At 48.4% G+C, this 17,900-nt stretch overlaps 2 protein-coding genes across 3 annotated transcripts in view; one reads left to right on the plus strand and one right to left on the minus strand.

Moving 5' to 3' along the window:
* Positions 1-3,587: 3,587 nt before the first annotated feature.
* On the plus strand, positions 3,588-12,120 carry PCBD1 (pterin-4 alpha-carbinolamine dehydratase 1). Its single transcript, XM_064429800.1, has 4 exons — positions 3,588-3,798; positions 6,685-6,816; positions 7,141-7,221; positions 7,731-12,120. The coding sequence occupies exons 1-4, from the start codon at positions 3,796-3,798 to the stop codon at positions 7,827-7,829; spliced, it is 315 nt and encodes a 104-aa protein (XP_064285870.1). The 5' UTR covers positions 3,588-3,795; the 3' UTR covers positions 7,830-12,120.
* Positions 9,512-17,900, minus strand: part of SGPL1 (sphingosine-1-phosphate lyase 1) — a 30,749-nt gene continuing 22,360 nt past the window's right edge. For both annotated transcript variants that reach the window (XM_064429799.1, XM_064429798.1), the window contains exons 7-14: positions 17,585-17,673; positions 16,816-16,921; positions 16,282-16,380; positions 15,385-15,534; positions 14,178-14,416; positions 13,527-13,673; positions 12,542-12,662; positions 9,512-12,461 (exon numbers count right to left, since the gene is read on the minus strand). In XM_064429799.1, the coding sequence (XP_064285869.1) occupies positions 12,321-12,461; positions 12,542-12,662; positions 13,527-13,673; positions 14,178-14,416; positions 15,385-15,534; positions 16,282-16,380; positions 16,816-16,921; positions 17,585-17,673 (1,092 nt within the window). In that variant the 3' untranslated portion in view covers positions 9,512-12,320. The remainder of the gene's footprint in view (positions 12,462-12,541; positions 12,663-13,526; positions 13,674-14,177; positions 14,417-15,384; positions 15,535-16,281; positions 16,381-16,815; positions 16,922-17,584; positions 17,674-17,900) is intronic.

Here is a 17,900-nt window from a genome sequence, read left to right on the forward strand (position 1 = left end):
GGGATTTGCTTCCTGCCCATCTCCTGATCAATGGGGAGGCCACCAGAGGCACTGCCACCTGCCCAGCTGCCCTCAGTTCACCTGCTCAAACTTATTTACAGGGCTGTGGTGAAACTGCCAATCCTGCACTTCCAATTTAGGCCAAGAAAATATTCTGCTGCCCTTTCCCAGCCCTACCAGCAGCCCCACCTCCTGATTTCATTGCTGGAAACCTCAGAGCACACATCCTGCTGCCACACACAGCAAAGCTTCCAGCCCCAAATCTGCACACAATTATTTTCTTCTGAGGTGTTTCATTGCTCTCCAAGTCTTTCCTCCCTGGACAGACACTCAGGATCTTCCAGGACACAAAAGATGGTCATTTTTCCTTGTCATTACCTTGGCAATCAAACCTACAGAGGGAGAAAAAAAAAATTAAAAAAAAAAATCAAAAAAAGAAAGGAAGGATTTGCTTCCCTCTAACTTGCCTGCTGGAAAAACAAATCATCCCTGCAGTAGCCACAATCCATTACAGTAGAAAACAAAATGTGCACAAGAGTATATACAAGGGATGTATATCATCCTGTACTAAAAAAAAAAATAAATCTGGAATTAGTTGCTTCAGAGGTGAAGAAAGCCATGAGGGAATAGCAGGGGGCTGAATTTCTGTCTGCCACATACACCAGCACAATAAAAAATGGTCAGCACTGGAACACTGCCCATCATGTGAGTGGGTTGAGCAGACGACGAGCTGCAGGACATGGGCACGAATCCATCTGGCCTGGAGAGGAAAAAGGCCAGGGAGCAGCACTCAGCATCCGTGAACATTCCCTCGGTAATGGCAGAAAATGCCTTAAAAATGCTGGGAAATGTTGTGTGGGACATTTCTCCTTCTTCCACCCTATTTGCAGGGCTCTCAGTCACTATGACTGGGCTGACCCGGCCAGTGCAGCTGGTGATTATCAGTGATTATTGATGGTTATTGGTGATTACCAGTGATTATTGGTGATTATCGATGATTGTCAATGCTTATTGGTGGTTATCAGTGATTATTGGTGATTATCAGTGATTATTGATGGTTATTGGTGATTACCGGTGATTATTGGTGATTATCGTGATTAGTGATTATCAATGGTTATTGGTGGTTATTGGTGATTATCAATGGTTATTGGTGGCTATCAGTGATTATTGTGATTAGTGATTATTGGTGATTATCAATGGTTATTGGTGAGTATTGGTGATTATCGATGGTTATTGGTGATTATCAGTGATTATTGGTGGTTATCAGTGATTATCGGTGGTTATTGATGGTTATTGGTGGTTATTGGTGATTATCAGTGATTATCGATGGTTATTGGTGCTTATCGGTGATTATCGATGGTTATTGGTGATTATTGGTGATTATCAGTGATTATCGATGGTTATTGGTGGTTATTGGTGATTATCAATGGTTATCAGTGATTATCGATGGTTATTGATGGTTATCAGTGATTATCGGTGATTATCAGTGATTATCGGTGGTTATCAGTGATTATCGATGGTTATTGATGGTTATTGAAGGTTATCGGTGATTATCAATGGTTATCGGTGATTATCAGTGATTATCAATGGTTATCAGTGATTATCAGTGATTATCAATGGTTATCGGTGATTATCAGTGCTCTGAGTTACGGGTTCCTCAGCCGGGAGCACCATCACCCTCCTCACAGGTGCTGCCAGCAGCATCCAGCGGTGCCGCCTGCCACTGCCCTGTGAGAAATGATACCCACTTTACAGACCTTAAAGGTTTATTAAAACCTCATCAAAAACACAACAGAAGACAGAATAGAGAAAATATCACGGCCTCGGGAGCAAAGGACTTTTTTTTCCCCACATGTGCTCACCCATACAATGGAGATTTCGCCTTTCAACCCTTTAACAGCTCCCAAAGTTCTGTCCATCGACTCCTTTGCTGTCCAGTGATGGAGTTTTACTTCCTTAAATCTTGATTGGAGGTCAGATGTTGGCACAATAACAAACCAGATGTCCCAAACCCAGGCCACCCCCTGACAACAACACAAGGAGGGGTAAAGTTTCACAGAACTATGTGAAAAATGCCAATCACTCGCTTTTAAAAATTTAAAAGTTTAATAGTAATAAAATGGTTATAAAATAATATCATTAGAGTAATAAAAATTTGGACAATTGGGATTTAGGACAATATGAGACAATAAGAAACAAAGAGTTACTGAGGTCCGGGTACCTTTTTCTGGGCAACACAAGCCCAAAAAAGGACACAAGTTAACAGAGGATTAACCCTTAAAAGCCTGTTGCATATTCATACACCTCACACATGATGCATAAATTCCATTCAAACACAGGATTCTGTCTGGTCACTGTCAGCTTCTTCCTCTGAATCCTGACACTGTCTTCAGGGCTGAGCAAGGTGGGAAGAACTCAATAAGAAAGCAATAAATTCTTTTTCTCTGAAAGATTTAGGTGTCCTGTGGCTGCTATCTGGTGCATCTTCTCTTTAAAAAAAGTACCCTACATAGGGTACTATTTTACCATTATGTTATAACCTAAAACTATATTTAACACACTATTTAAGAAAATTAACACCACATAAATTTCTAACATAACACATACAACATTCACTTTAATATTTGCGAAAATCCAATCATAAAATACGCATTTTTCACAGCTATAAGTCTATAAAATTTCTCATAACATATAAACACAGTATTTGCCTTTTAGTGGTGAGAGTCAGCCATGGCATTACCCATCTACCACATGCCCTCTCCATCCCGCTCCGCCTCCTCCTTGTGGAGAGGGCTGCACAGTTCGGGGGCAAAACCCATTGTTATAAATGAATACTCCAATTCAATAATTAAAGCAATTTATTAACTTATCAAAATATAAATTTGGACTAAGCCGCAATCTAAAATCAGCTCTGAGCCGGGCGATCAGAGTTGGGGAGATGTAGGATTTGGTCCCTTCCACCAAAGTCCCTGTGGTTCTCCAAAGAGTATTTCCCAGATGATCCATTTTATACAGTTTTTCCATACCCTTGGAAGGGGTTCTTCTTTAGCACATTATCTTTATACGGTTCTCCATACTCTGGAAAGTGTTCTTTTTTAGCATATTATCTTTGTGCAGTTTTCCATACCCTGGAAAGGGTTCTTCTTTAGCATATCATTGTGTTTTTCTGGAACTGGTGGATAATTGCTGGAATCCTGTCAGAAAAAGACTTTCCGGGAAAGACTTCTGATGATGCTTATCAATATGCCTCGTGCAGGAGTCTGGTCAGATGAAAAATTCTTTGGAATATACATTGGAATATAGTCTCTGGAAGTAGTGTTGTCCTGGTATTTGAATTTCTATCACTTAGTTTGTGGTTGCTGGTGATGCTTATCAAAGATGCCTCCCGTCCGACAAGAGAAATCCCCTGGAATACACATTTCTGGGGACAAATATTCAGGCTAGGATTTTGGCGCACATTGCTGTAATCTCATCAGAGGGAATTTCCCGGAATTCTCTTTTGGTACGCCAGGATTTTATCAGGTGAGATTACCGCAGTCTCAGCACGAATTTACACACATCCTCTACCACACCTTGTCGTGCAGGGCTCCAGGAGCCCCTGCCCGGCCATGCCGAGCCCCACAGGCAGGTGGCCAGCGCAGGGAAGGCTCGGCCGGCCGGGGGAGGACCCGGTGTCCCCGCCACGCCTCCCGGCGCCCCGGAGGAGCCGCGGGATCCCGGCGGGATCGGGCGCGGAGCATCGCCCGGCGGGATCGGGCGCGGAGCATCGCCCGGAGCGCACCGGGAGCCGCGGGCATGGTGAGTGGCCGCCGGGCAGGCCGGCTGTTCGGGCTGGGTTTTCCGAGGCAGAAATGCTCGGGCAGGCTGCGAGGAGAGGCAGGGGGAAGGGGAAGGAGCGAGCGCCGGGGTTAATCAGTAACGCGGCGGCTGCTGCCGGGTTTGCCAGGGCAGCGCTCGCTCCGCGGCCAGGGGCAGGGAAAGGATCGGCCAGCAACGACCCCTCCTCACAATCTGTAGGGCAGGGACGACCCCCGCGTGTGCTCCATTTTTCCCGCTGGAAATCGGCTTTTCCACGGCAGCAAAAGAGCCTGGTGGAATACAGCGTTCCAGCCCTGCCCGCCCAGGGCTGTGCCCTGTACCTTCTGCTAGGGGGAAGTTTCTACCTTTCCTTAAGGAATAATCCTTCCCTGGCAGGGTGGGCAGGCCCTGGCACAGGGTGCCCAGAGCAGCTGTGGCTGCCCCTGGATCCCTGGCAGTGCCCAAGGCCAGGCTGGACAGGGCTTGGAGCAGCCTGGGATGGTGGAAGGTGTCCCTGCCCATGGCAGAAGGTAGAACTGGATGATCTTTAAGGCCCCTTCCAACCCAAACCATTCCATGATTCTTTAAAAGGGAAGATTTTAGAGCACAGAGGGTTCTGATTCTCCCAATTTCCCTTGCTGGTTCCTTTCCCTCAGTTGCACAATGCATCGACTTGGTTTCCTGCTGGCAAAAAAATAAACCCCAAAAATTAAAATCTGAACTTTATGGCAGTTGAAAGCCAGCAGAAGAAAACAAAATAATTTCATTTCCCTAACGAGAAGAGTGTGTTTCTAAGGAGTGAGAGCACATGAAAGCATTAACATGCCATCCTGACAAAACCAGCAGGCTGACCGATGTCCTGGGATGGAGAAGGATGGATTGGAGCAGGATGGAGGGCAGGGGGTGCCCCAGGCGGAGGGTTTGCCCTCTGACATAGCCAGAGGAGTTGGCTCTGGGTGCCAAACCTCAGCCTGGCCATGCCTCCCGCTGCTGCTGGGAGGAGCTGGGCTGGAAAAAGCCCGGGGGCCATCCTCCCACAGAGCCACAACGGAGAAAAAGAACAATTACACCACGTCCCTTTATTGCTCTGCCCGGGGAAGTCTGGTTTGGAACCCAGCCCCCTGCATCCATACCCCTCTGCTCCAAGCTACAGTTCCAGCTTTTACCTTTCCTCTCTTCAGCACCGACAAGGAGCCGGTTTCAGCCCCCGGTCCCAAATGCTGGTGCAGCCCCTGCCCTGCTCCCATCAGAGCAGGGTGGCTCCCTGCCAGCAGAGCCATCCTCTGCCCCTTCCTTATCCGGTTGCTAAGCTACCTGTGCCCGGCTTATCACACCATCAGCGGGGAAGGGCAACGGCTCCGGGTTTATTGAGCTCGCTCATGTTTGCTCACTGCCTCCCCTCCCCGCACAGCGAGCCGCTGACATTTAGGGGGTGGGGAGGGGGGGTGACAGAGCCAGGGCTGCCAGGGGGTCATCCAAGAAACACCCTCCCCAAAAATCCTGCAGCTGCAATGCCAGGGGACAGGAAGCATCCCACCCCCAGCGCTCTCCATTCCGTGCAGTCTAAGGGCAGGGATACACAGACGGGTAGGCACCCACACAGCCACAGGAATGGGGTCTCATCTTTCCAGTCTTCCCCAAAACATGCCAGAACCACCCACAAAAACATCAGTTTCACCGCTGGTTCTTTGGTTTTGTGCAGCCTGTGAGAACAGAAACCACAGGAGGGGATGATTTGCCTCAGTTGCCCAATGCCATTTCTGAGCATTGATGCCCAAGCAAAGCATCTCAAGGGGCTGCTGATCAAATACCCACAAAAAAAACTAGGCCAGATTTGTCAAGACTCATATCCAACTTGCCACACTTGGCTCTACAGCACAGAAAGGAAAATAAATTGCAAGGAGCTCTTTATCATCACCAGCTGGAAAGACGAACTCACCCAAACTTGCCAGAGCTCAAGGAGTGCTTGGACAATGCTCTCAGGCACATGGTGAGATTCTTGGGGCTGTCCTGTGCAGGGCCAGGAGCTGGAGTTTGATGATCCTTGTGGGTCCCTTCCAACTCAGAACAATCTGTGATTCTGTGAAAGAATTTTAATTGCCAGAACATAACATTTCAGAGAGCAGTGTCCCTTTGCAGTTGCTCCTGCCTTCCCCACCAAGCCAGAGCAGAGCTGGCTCAGGCAGCCCCCATCCCCAGGAGCTTCATTTTAGTTTCATCTCTGCCTATAAACACTCCTCAAAGCCAAGAACTGCTGCTTCCCCACCACCACCCCTTAAAAACTAAGTACCAGCAGCTCTGCCCAAGGCAGAGCTCAACCACAATCCCTCCCTCTGCCCTTTGTTCCTCACAGGCAGAAACAGCCTCTTAAAATCCATTGCAATATAAAGGAGAGGGGGGGAAAGGAGCTGAACTGCAGCTTAGTGTGACTCATCTCTGATGCACACCACTTCTTTCTCCTCAAAAGCAGGCTCCCAATAAATGAATAAATAAATAAATAAATGTGCCCTGCTGCTTCAGGAACCCTAAAGCAACTCTTGGATCTAGAAATGATCACAAGAGCTTCTGCTTTTTAAGTTGTTGGTTTGTATTTTTTTTTCCCCCGGAAGATTATATGTAAAAGAAAATGTATTTTGGAGTTTAACCTCCCACAGGTATCGTTTCTTAGTACCTCAGGCACTGTGGGAGGTGTTGCAGGTGAGAGGACAGCAGGGTCCAGCTGGACTTCCTTGGTACATGCAGGATGGATTCCAGGCAGGGAGCAGAGGACACTGATATTCCAACCCTCCCACCCACTCTGCAGCTACAGCTCCTGAACCCATGGGAGCCTCACTGCTCTCAACACCTGCTTCAGCCCACTTCTGCTCCTCTTCCTTCCCTTTCCAGGCAGGCAAAGCCCACAGGCTGAGCACGGAGGAGAGGGAGCAGCTGCTGCCAAACCTGAGAGCCGTGGGGTGGAACGAGGTGGAAGGCAGAGACGCCATCTTCAAAGAGTTCCACTTCAAGGACTTCAACCGGGTACGAGCACCAGGGGCACGGAGTTCTGCAGACTGGGACACCCAGCTAGCAGAGCTCAGCCAAAGAAAGCCCTCTGTGTCTCTCCTGAAACAGGATGGCTGAGCAAAATAACCTCTCCGAGACACCAAAGGGCTCAACCCAGCACAGAGTTTGTCTGGTAAACACTCCTCAGGAAGAGGAAAACCCACAGAAAACTCCCAGAATAGCCCAGGCCTTGCATTTGGTTGTGTTATGTAGACACAGGCAGTGTAAAATTAACAGCAATGGGTGTGAAAACCAATATGTTGCAGGGTAAATGAGTTAACTTTTCTTCTTACCCTGCAGGCCTTTGGCTTCATGACCAGAGTGGCTCTACAGGCAGAAAAACTGGATCACCATCCCGAGTGGTTCAATGTGTATAATAAGGTAAGAAACAGGATGGTGGGGACAAAGCAGAGCACTTCGGGGAGCAGCTCCCTTTTCTGAGGGATAAAAGAGGAGCAGCAAGTGCTGTTCTCATCAGCAGGACCTCTTCTCTCAGATGTTATTCTCGTATCACAGCCAGCCTACAGCTACCACAGAACCTTTCCTCCTCCTTTTACCCCATCCAGCTGAGCAGTAGCTGACAAAGGCTGGCACCAGCATTGCTTTTTAAAATCTGTATCAAGTAGCAGCCACAGGAAAAGCTTCTGGGGAAAAGAGTGAGTTGAAAATGGGCACAGGTGGCTGCTGTGACCAAGGCAGGGGTGGCAGTGACGGCTTGTGGCCAGCATGAGCTGCAGGAAGGAGAAAAAGCAGGCAAAGTGCCAGAGTGCCTCTGCCACTCCAGGGAATTTTGCTAACAAGTTTGGAGCTACTGTCTCATCAGATGCAGCACTGAGGAAAGAAGCCCTGCTGTTTCTGTCAACAACTCTGGGCCTGTCTGTCTGCCTTAGGTTCACATCACCCTGAGCACCCACGACTGCGGGGGTTTGTCGGAGCGAGACATCAACCTGGCCAGCTTCATCGAGCAGGTGGCAGCTTCCCTGGCCTGAGCAGGGATCCACGCAGCCACAACCCCACTGTGCCACTGTGTCCTGCCTCCAGAGCCTCTTCCCACTCCCAAGCTAGATCCTGGTTCCAGACAGCCCGACGCCTCGCCAGCCCCCCAGTGCAGCTCAGATGGATGGAGGCACTTCTCAGGGTGCACGTGTCCATCTCTGATCTTGCAGATTCCATCCTTAAAGCCTTAGCTATGTGATCCCACACCCCCAGCTGCTGAGCCCCTTTCCAGGAGTCAGTCATATCACAGAGTCACGGGATAGTTTGGGTTGGAAGGGACCTTAAACATCACCTTGTTCCAGCCCCTGCCATGGCAGGGACACCTTCCACTGTCCCAGGCTGCTCCAAGCCCCATCCAGCCTGGCCTTGGGCACTGCCAGGGATCCAGGGGCAGCCACAGCTGCTCTGGGCACCCTATGCCAGGGCCTGTCCACCCTGCCAGGGAAGGATTTCTTTCCAATACCCTATCTAAACCTATTCTGTGTGAATCCATTCCCCCTTGTCCTGTTACTACATGCTCTTGTAAAAAGTCCTTTGTGTTTCTTGTCAGTGCCTTCACGCACTGGAAGGCTGCAGTGACATCACCCCAAAGCCTCTGTTCTCTGGGCTGAACAATCCCAATTCTCTCAGCCTCCGCTCACAGCAGAGGTGCTCCATCCCTCTGATCATCCTGGGACCTCCCCTGGTCTCGCTCCAACAGGTTGATGTCCTTCCAGAGCCAAGTTACACCACTGCACCATAAATCTGCCCCCATCCTGCCCCATCACTGCTCCTTACCTCCTGGAATGTGCTTTCTGCCCAAAACCTGTTTTGTGACCCCTCTGGCTTCTCTGTACCCAAGCAGCAGGGTGCTGTGCAGTCTGTCACTGACCCCTCTCCAGCAGTATTACATCAGGCACGTGGTCTCACCCCAGCCTTTCACAGGATACCAACTGAAAATGTTTACAATAAACATCTCATTTAACCTGATGGCTCTTTGCAAAGAGGCCTCACTGACCAAATGACACCAACAGGTTTCCCCAAAGGCAGGTACTGCCCTGACTGCTCTCAAGGTGCTGCTGCCACAAAAAAACTTCACAGAAATGGCAGGTGCCTTCACCTCAGAGTGACTGGGGTCTGAAAGAGTAAGAGAGATCAAAGCCAGGGCAGGTAAAAACTGCTCGTGTAAAATCACAGCTGTGCCAAGGCAGAAACACAGGGAAAGGACAACCAAAAGGCACAACAGCAGCATGGCACCAGGGCAGGGGCTGCTTAGGGTGGAATACTTCCCAAAAAGAGGTTGTGGGTGGATTTGGTGGTACAGGATCTTCACTGATCATGTGAAACCAACAGCATTTGCTTTCAGCACAACAGTCTGGGGAAAAACACTACAAACACCCAGCTCAAGTCTTTTTTGCTTCTCTTTTTTAACCCTTTTAAGTTCTACAAAGTATTAATAGAAAATCCATAGCTCTTAACTTCCAGCATCCTTGAACATCACACACAAGATGCAGACACAGACACCACCTTCATTTTGACAGAAGGACAGAGCAGCCCTCAGGCAGAGTTAGTGAGATTCATAAACCATCCTCCCTGCCACAGACCAGGCTGAGCATGAGCAAATTCCAGGAACAACAGGTCCACATTCATTCAAACAAGCACTGAAGCAGAAAAATAAGAGCTCAGTGAGCCTAGATAGCTAAATGCACCATTTTAATACAAACCAGGCCCATTTTCACCATCTCTCCAGCTATTTCAGCCTCCAGTTCGACCAGGGGCAAATCAGAGCAAAGCAGAAAACTGCCATCAGATCAACTCATCCCACTTGTCCATTAAAAAGTCCTTGTGGATTTATTGGGCAAGGTATTATTGTGTTGTACGCAACCCTTCCGCTCCCCTCTCCCCCAAGTCATCAGAAAAGTGCAGATGAAATCCATGGCATGAAGACACACATCTCTTCTTGGTCCATCCCATTGGATATTCTTCATTCTAGTACCTAAAAACAGGTGAATCCCTTGGGAGTGCTTTGTACAAGCAACAAAGTGAGTGTCCTGCTTGGAAAACTAGAAAATCCTGCAGGAATTAACAGTGGCAAGGATCCCTCCAGGTCTAAAAGTACCGTCCAGTTGCAGATCATAATCCAGTTCATCAATTTCTTCTCTTTTTTGTCATTAAAACAATCACACAGCCTGTAAATCCGTATTTCCAGGACCATTTGGCATGATAAAGTAGATGCAGATTACATGTTAGGTGACAAGGATAAATAAAAACTACACACCAGGGAATTACAGTGGCCTGCTCCCGACCACAGGATTACATTTACAGTACAGGACAAATACACATGGAACAATTAAACCCACAAATATTATTAATAAGCAAAGCCCAGAATAGAATACACTGACTTACAAATAACATCTTCAAATACATCCAAAAATGTGAAATGGAGCACTGATCTGTTAGATCCACCTACTTCCTGGGAGGAAAATGCAACCAGGGAAGGAAGAGAAGGGAGTTTCGCTCTCCTTCAGCCCACCCCAATCCACCCCTTCTTTCTTTTAAAGCAAAAACAAAAAGAGTACCTCCCTTTTTTTTTGTTTTGTTTTGTTAAATCTCGGTTCCAAAGAGAACCATCACAGTAGCCAGACACTGAGGACTGTCTCCAAACTCAGAGATACAGTAATGGTCACACTGGCAAGACCTTAGAGAATAAATAGGTCCAACACAAACTGCCAGAGCTGATATCACCATCAAGAGACTCTCGGGCAATTCAATGATTTCAAAAGGGCTCAGAGACTTGCATGAAGTCACCAAGCTCAGGGCAGATGGCCAAAATGCTTGTGTCTCCTAGCACAGGGAATAAAGCTGTTGGAAAGCCAGGATCCTTCCCACAATTGCTGGGCTGGTCTGTGCAGGAGCTGGTCAATGACCTTCTCATTGCTTAAAATTCCTGTGCTACAGCCAGGGTCAGCTTCAGGCTAACAGGCCAGAGCAGAGAGATGCCTTCAGATGCCCTGCACAGAACTGTGCAGACACGGCATGAAATCTTCACCCACGTGTGGGATTCTGCCTGGGAAACTCTGCTCCATGCAAAAAGCTGAGAGGAAACATGGGAAAGCCCTGCAGGAATAACTCTAAGGCTACTTGAGAGATTCTGGCTTGCCCTTGAGGCCACAAGGCTGCGCTGGGAAAACTCTCTCACCCTAAAAACAGTGGGGAAAAATAGGAAGGCTGAGCCACGTGCCCAAGGCTGGAACAGCTCCAACATGCTGCATCCTTTCCTCTGCTTCTCCCAGCATCTTTGTAATACTGTGAAGGGACTTGGCTCATTACAAACTACTATCCTACCTAACAGGCAAGGGTGCTTCCTCTGAGGCCAGCCTGCCTTTGAGGTTTGTTTTCAGAATTAGTACCATAAAGAAACGACCACAACCAAGGTCGTGGTCAAACAGCTGAACCCTCCAACCCTCCCTGGCATGCCACAAAAGAAAAAGCCAGAGAAGCATCAAGGCACAATGGTGAATGCCCTTTTGAGAATGTGCCTTAAAAGAATCAGTGCAAAGAGCTGAGATTACTGCTATTACAAAAGTCACCTTTTTGATACTAAAAGACCGTGGTAAAAAATAAACCGTCTGCGCACGACGTCCCTGGCTGGCTCTGCTACAGCATCGTGAGGGGACAGCGTAAAACCTTCAAGTTCTGAACAGTGAAATGAGCTTTGCACCTCTCTCCAGATTTGTGCAAGGGATCACAGCACTCCTGGGTGGTCAATGCATGTCTTCTGCAAGAGGCAGGGGAGCAGAACAGCCCCGATGGACCCGGGGGTTTCAGTACCATCCAGTTCCTCTCCCTACACCACCTGCTTGGTTTCTGCTTCTGCTGTAGTTCAAGAGATTCCAGAAAAGGATTTTGTGTTGTTTTTTTCTCCCCCTCAGCAGATATTGATTGCAGTCTCAGATTTCAAAGGGAGGCCATGACTACCTTCCCTCTGCCAATTTATCACTCTGCATTACACAGCTATAAGGCTCCCAGCACGGTCTGTTAAATGCAGCAGCTTACAGCAATACTCAAGAGAAAACAAAATTTCCAATTTACTGTCTGCCATTAGCTTCCAGGAAGACTGGAGCTGTGGAGCACAATGTGAGAACTCAAATTTAACACTTGGCTGGACACTGGCTGAATACCAGGTCGGAGAAGGAGAAACAACATGGAATGAAGGGACGTGCAGAGTACCTGAGGAATTCAGAGCTGTGGAATGGACATTCAATTCACCATCAACAGCCATGATGAAAACAGGCAGGGGGGAGGGAGGAAAAGCCCTAAAACTGAAATTGGGCATGAAAACAATGCAGATTTCAGAACAGACTAAGACAGGGAAGGAATTCTTCCAGATCAAGCCACTCTCAGACCTGCAATTGTAGGAACAAAGGAACTGCAATCTCTTTCCCTAGGAAACCTTTGGAACCACCCCAGTGCTGGCTGGCAAGGCACAGATTGTTGCACTACAGTCAGTGGTGGCTGGGAGAGCCGTTCATGTGCTTTTCACTGCTGAGAACATCCGTGCTGTAGAGGCCATCCAGGTAGGCCTGGGAAATCTCTGCCACCAGGCTCCTGTCGGGGACGGACTGTGCCATTCCATAGATGGCTCCCTGAGCAGAGAAGAGAGGCTGTTACACAGGAGAAGCACCCTCAGCCCAAACACCCCCTCACTGCGTGCTGGCCTCCTCACCATGCCCGTGGTCTTGGCATTGAGGTCCTTCATGATGTCCTGGATGCTGTCCCTGACATCCTTCAGGAACTGCTCAGCAACGCCGGCCTTGGTGTGCAGCTGCGTGATGCAGAGATGGATGCTGGGCAGGCAGGGCACAGGGCAGACATTAAACACCCACAGTACACACAGCTCCATGTTTTCTGAGCCCCCAACAGCAGCTGAGCCCTTCTGTGGCCAGTGGTAACTGGATCTCCTTGAAACAGCATTCCCACTAAAGGTAATCCCTGTGGAATGCTTGCTAGAACCAGCTCCTTCTTCCTTCTTTCCTGACTTCACAATTAGGTTAAAGTTTCTCATCTCATTCCAGGTATGTCTGGTGAGAAAAATGCAGCTGCCTGCAAGCACAGTGACCCCTGTTATCATTTCCTTCTCCTTCCTCTGCAGCTTCTAAGCCATCACCAGAAGGAAGCACCCACCTCTGAGCTATCACCTCAGGTTCTCTGGACTTTACTTCACGTGGCCAGTCAAATTTTTTTTCAGTAGAGTGCAGCTGCATCTGGGAGCATTGACCACTTTTGCCACAAAAGCCCAATTTCCCACTTAAGGAAAGTCTCTGACAAAGATTAATTTTACATTGAAAATGATCAGCCCTTCACTGTTGTTTTAATTTCCTTCATCTTCAGTGGGCAGGAGGAAGACCATAAAAATAAATAAGTCAATCAATCTACAAAGACTCAGTTAACTAAACATAAGACAGAGCCTTGGTTATTTATATTTTTCTGCTTGCATTAGATGGAGGTAAATAGAAAATCCTCTGCCAGGCTCATTAATATTATTATTACTTTATCTTCACTGCTGTATAATGGCAATTACAAAAGTGATTCCTGTCTGCAGAGGAAAATTCTACACACAATTTATCAACTATGGACAACAGTACACAGCAAATCACAAGAGCTGCATGGCCTGAAGTAAATACAACACTCCCTGGTCTCCACACACTCACCTTGGTGGGAACTGTAGGACATTCAAGTTCCATCCTTTTGCAGCTAAAAAATTAGATAATCGATAGATGTCAAAAGTGTCCGAGCCAATGGACAGGACAGACACCTCTGGCTTCCCAAAAATGAAGATGCTGTCAATTTTTCTCAACCTTGAAAAGAAAAGAAACGACTGATCAATGTTACAGGGTTCAGACATTCTGTCCACACAGCTGGAGCCTTAAAGGAAAAGCTACAAGAGGGAGCAGATGGCAGCACACTCCCACCCAAAAATCATGCACCCATCTCGGGTCATTGGGACTTGCCAGAGGACCTGGGTCATTGCATACCCTGAAGTCAAGTAAATCCAGGAAGAAATGGAAAGAGAAAAGTAAGGGAAGACAGAAAATCAGCTTCTCTTACACAGCCACCCAAGCACCCCAACAATGAAGAGTATAACCCTTCTTTTGTCCTCCCTCCAGATTCCCCCTCAGCCACAGCTGAAGGCAGAAGGAATTCCCAAAGCCAAGCTGAATGAAGGTCCCTGCACCCCTCCCATCTGTGTCCCTCAGCTATCTGGGCACAAACAAATGTTCTCCCAGAAGTGCCCAGCAGGTACCAGTGAAAAACAAAACAAAAGCAGTTTGGGAGGAGGGGTGCAGGAGGATCCCACGTACTCTGACTCCAGGAAACGAGCTGTTCTAATGATCCTCTTCGTAGCCTCAACGTAGCCCGACTCTCCGATGTGCAGCAGGGTTGCCCAGCATGCAGCTATGATCCCACCAGGCCTGGAGCCTGCCACGGAGGGGGAGGCATAAATTCCCCCTTGCCAGTCAGGGGCTATGAAGAACTGGTACTTCCTGTACTCCTTGTCACTGTAGAGCACCACCGAGGAGCCCTTGGGAGCGTAGCCATACTGCAAGGGGCACAGAAAGGGTTAGGAAGCAGCAAGAGGGCACAGGAATGCACCCAGGTCCTCACCAAGATCCCATTTGTTGATCTGCTAGAGAGCAGAAGGCTTGGGACGGGCTGGATCCATGGGCAGAGGTTCAGCAAGGCAAAGTGCAAGGTTCTGCCCTTGGGTCACAGCAGCTCCCTGCAGCTCCAGGCTGGAGCAGAGGGGCTGGGAAGGGCCTTGGGGTGCTGGTGACAGCAGCTGTACATGGGCCACCACGTGCCCATGTGGCAATAACACCTGGCCTGGATCAGGAACAGTGCAACCTGCAGGATCAGGGCAGTGATTGTCCCTCTGTGCTGGGGGCCCTTGAGGGCTGTGTCCAGCTCTGGGCCTTCCCAGCCAGAGAGCCCTGGAGGGGCTGGAGCATTTCCAGGGAAGGGAACAGAGCTGGAGCCCCAGGAGGGGCTGAGGGAGCTGGGAAGGGGCTCAGCCTAGAGAAAAAAAGGCTCAGGGGGGACCTTGTGGCTCTGCACAGCTCCCTGCCAGGAGGGGACAGCCTGAGGGGGTCAGGCTCTGCTCAGAGAAAACAATGACAGGACAAGAGAAAACAGCTTCAAGTTGTGCCAGGGGAGGTTAAGGTTGGAAATCAGGAGAACTTTCTTTGTGGAAGGGGAAAAAGGGGCTGTCAGGGTGGAAGGGGCTGCCCAGGAAGGTGGTGGAGGTGCTCATGGAATGACTGGATGTGGCACTCAGTGCTCTGCTCTGGCTGATAAGGTGGGGACTCTTCAAGGCTGGACTCAATCCTGGAGGTTTTTCCCAGCCTGAGGGGTTCTGTACTTTGGCACATTGCACAAAACACATGAACAGAGCAGCCCCTACCCCTGCACCTCAGTGCTCCACACAGTAGGGAAGAAATGCCTGAAGGCCAGGATGGCAATAGGAATCACACCCCAAAAATGAAAGCCCTGGAAGACCCTTCTCCCTACCTTGTGGGTGTCAGCAGAAATGCTGGTCACACCTTCCACACGGAAATCAAAGGGACGCTTGAGGGGGAACCCTGCCTTGTCCATGAAAGCAATCAGGAATCCACCCAGGCAGGCATCCACATGGAAGGGGATTTTGTACTTCACTGCAAGCTGTGTGTGAAAAAGAGATCAAAATGATGTGGCTGGGGCACCCAAACTCCAGTCACCAAAACATATTTGGCATTTCACAGTTAAATGTTCACTGAACCCTTTGAGAACACCACACCACTCTCAAGTTGTGGAGTACAGGAGATGTGGAAGGGCTGGCTGTTTGTGGGATGCCTTTTCCTGCCTTCCACACACAGGAAAAACAACGTGGCATTTTGGTAGTTTGCTGTGTTTGCCAAAGGAATGTGACAACATTGTCTGAAAGGAGTATCCAGAATAAAATAAAAGGGTATGAGCCAAATGAACAGGTCAGAGGCCCTAGCTGGTCACATATAAAATAAATAACTGGAGCACAGAGAGGAAAGAAATCAAGAGGTGTGTTCAGAAAATAAGATCCTAGCCCTTTGACTCCTACTCCCTCCACACATTCCTCAGACTTCCACACCAATTTTGCTACAACCAGCAGGCCCTAAATCAAAGCCTTTTCACCAGGTGAGCCATTTAAGTGTTCTTTCAGGTAGCAAAGAATGAGCACTTCTGGTTCATCTCACAGTCACCCATACCCCCTCAGTCCCAAACTGCATCCAACATGTCCTGCTGTTGGTAAACAGCTCATCTGAGGACAGTAATACCCTTCCAGCCAGTGGGATCCCCCAGCAAATTCACTGCTCAGCATCCTGCAGCCCCTCTACTCTTCTTGTGCTGGTGTTACTGCTACAACACAGGTTCCTACAGGTAGGGGTATCCTACCTCTGCCACCTCTTCAATGGGGTCCATAATTCCATGTGGGAACTGGGGAGCAGAACAGACCAGCATGGCTGTGTTCCTCGAGATAGCTCTCCTCATTGCCTGAAGATTTAAAGAGAGAAGATGCTCACATTCCATTTACCAAGTGCCATCCTGCCAAAAAAGATAAAGTGTGAGAACATGCAGTCTGGTCTTAAAAACCAAGGCATGAGAGTACAGAGAGGAAAGCAACGAGTTACAACCACTCATCCACTGGGAAATACCATAATATTTTTGTTCATCCTTCTCTGAAATCTGAGGCTGTTTACGAAATACATAAATTACCTGAGTCTAAATGAATCCCACAGGACAAAGGGATAACATCCAGTTATTTCAAATACAACTTCATCTGCAATGACACTTACTCATGCTGTTTTTCACTGTTTCCACAAAGCATTCCACCCTCTTTATCCACTGACTCGCTACCTGGACAGGCAGATTTCTTGCCTAGTTGCTGTACAGTGCTAATTTCCTCACAGAAAGAGACTAAAGTGATACCTGAACATCCACTTCCATAGCCTTGGTCAGTGGTATTTGGATCAGCTTCATGCCAAAGTAGTGTGCTGCCTTGTCAAAGGCAGCATGGGCACTCACCGGGACCAACCTGGGAAAGGAACACATCAAATGAATGTAACATTTGCTGTCCCCCATCTCCAGTGGCAGTGGCTGAACAGCCTCAATTAACCCTGTTTTCTGAGGCCTCACATCATTATCAGAGTTAGAGAGGGAAGAAAAGAAACACCAGCGTTTGGCTTCCTTTAACATTTTCCCCTCAAAGCAATTAGCCAGAGAAATATTTTCCATGCACCATCTAGAGAAGAGACAGCACATTAAAGAAGCAAATCCTCTATTAGCAGTGTAATGATTAGCACAATTCCTCATCTGAGCTCCAACCAGCCCAACTCCAGCCTCACAGCTAAGCCTTCTTTGATGTGAATAAATCAAACCCCTTGAATACTTCAAAGGGCCTGACAATCTCTGCTCGAGAGCAGAGCTGATCCAAGCAGGCTGTCTAGAGCAGCAGACAGGTATTGCCAAAATACAGCTGCCCCAGCAACATCTGTGCCCCCCAGGCTGTTTTAAAACCTCCTGTGCTTTTGAACTCTTCTTTCCACACAGGTTTCTCTCCTCCAGACAGAGATGGACAAGGAATAGGTGGCAATGAGCTATGAAATGAAGAATTATTGAGGTCCAGCACCATCTCAGCTCAAGGGGACAGCAAATCCCACAATCCCCCAAAGAAAAAAGCTGTGGTGACACCACTCACATTTCTGGCTGCTTGATGCCTCTCTCATAAGCCAGGTCTCTGTATGCCTTGCAGGCCATCAGGATGCTCTCAGTCCCCCCAGATGTCATCTGTCACCAGAAAAGAAGCAAACAAGGAAAATAACAATGGGTGTGACAGGAGGGAAAAGCAAAAAGGCGATGTAGGAACAGCATCTCTTGACTCTGCTTCAAAGGTGCACAGGACAACTCAGGGTTTAAAGGGCAGCAGAAGCCACTGAACAGCACAAGGCAGCTTTCTGACACTCAGCTTGAAAATGCACATATGCTGAATCCTCTATTTAAATGGGATGGGGGAA

This window comes from Passer domesticus, chromosome 8, assembly GCF_036417665.1.
Source record: "Passer domesticus isolate bPasDom1 chromosome 8, bPasDom1.hap1, whole genome shotgun sequence".
Taxonomy (NCBI): domain Eukaryota; kingdom Metazoa; phylum Chordata; class Aves; order Passeriformes; family Passeridae; genus Passer; species Passer domesticus.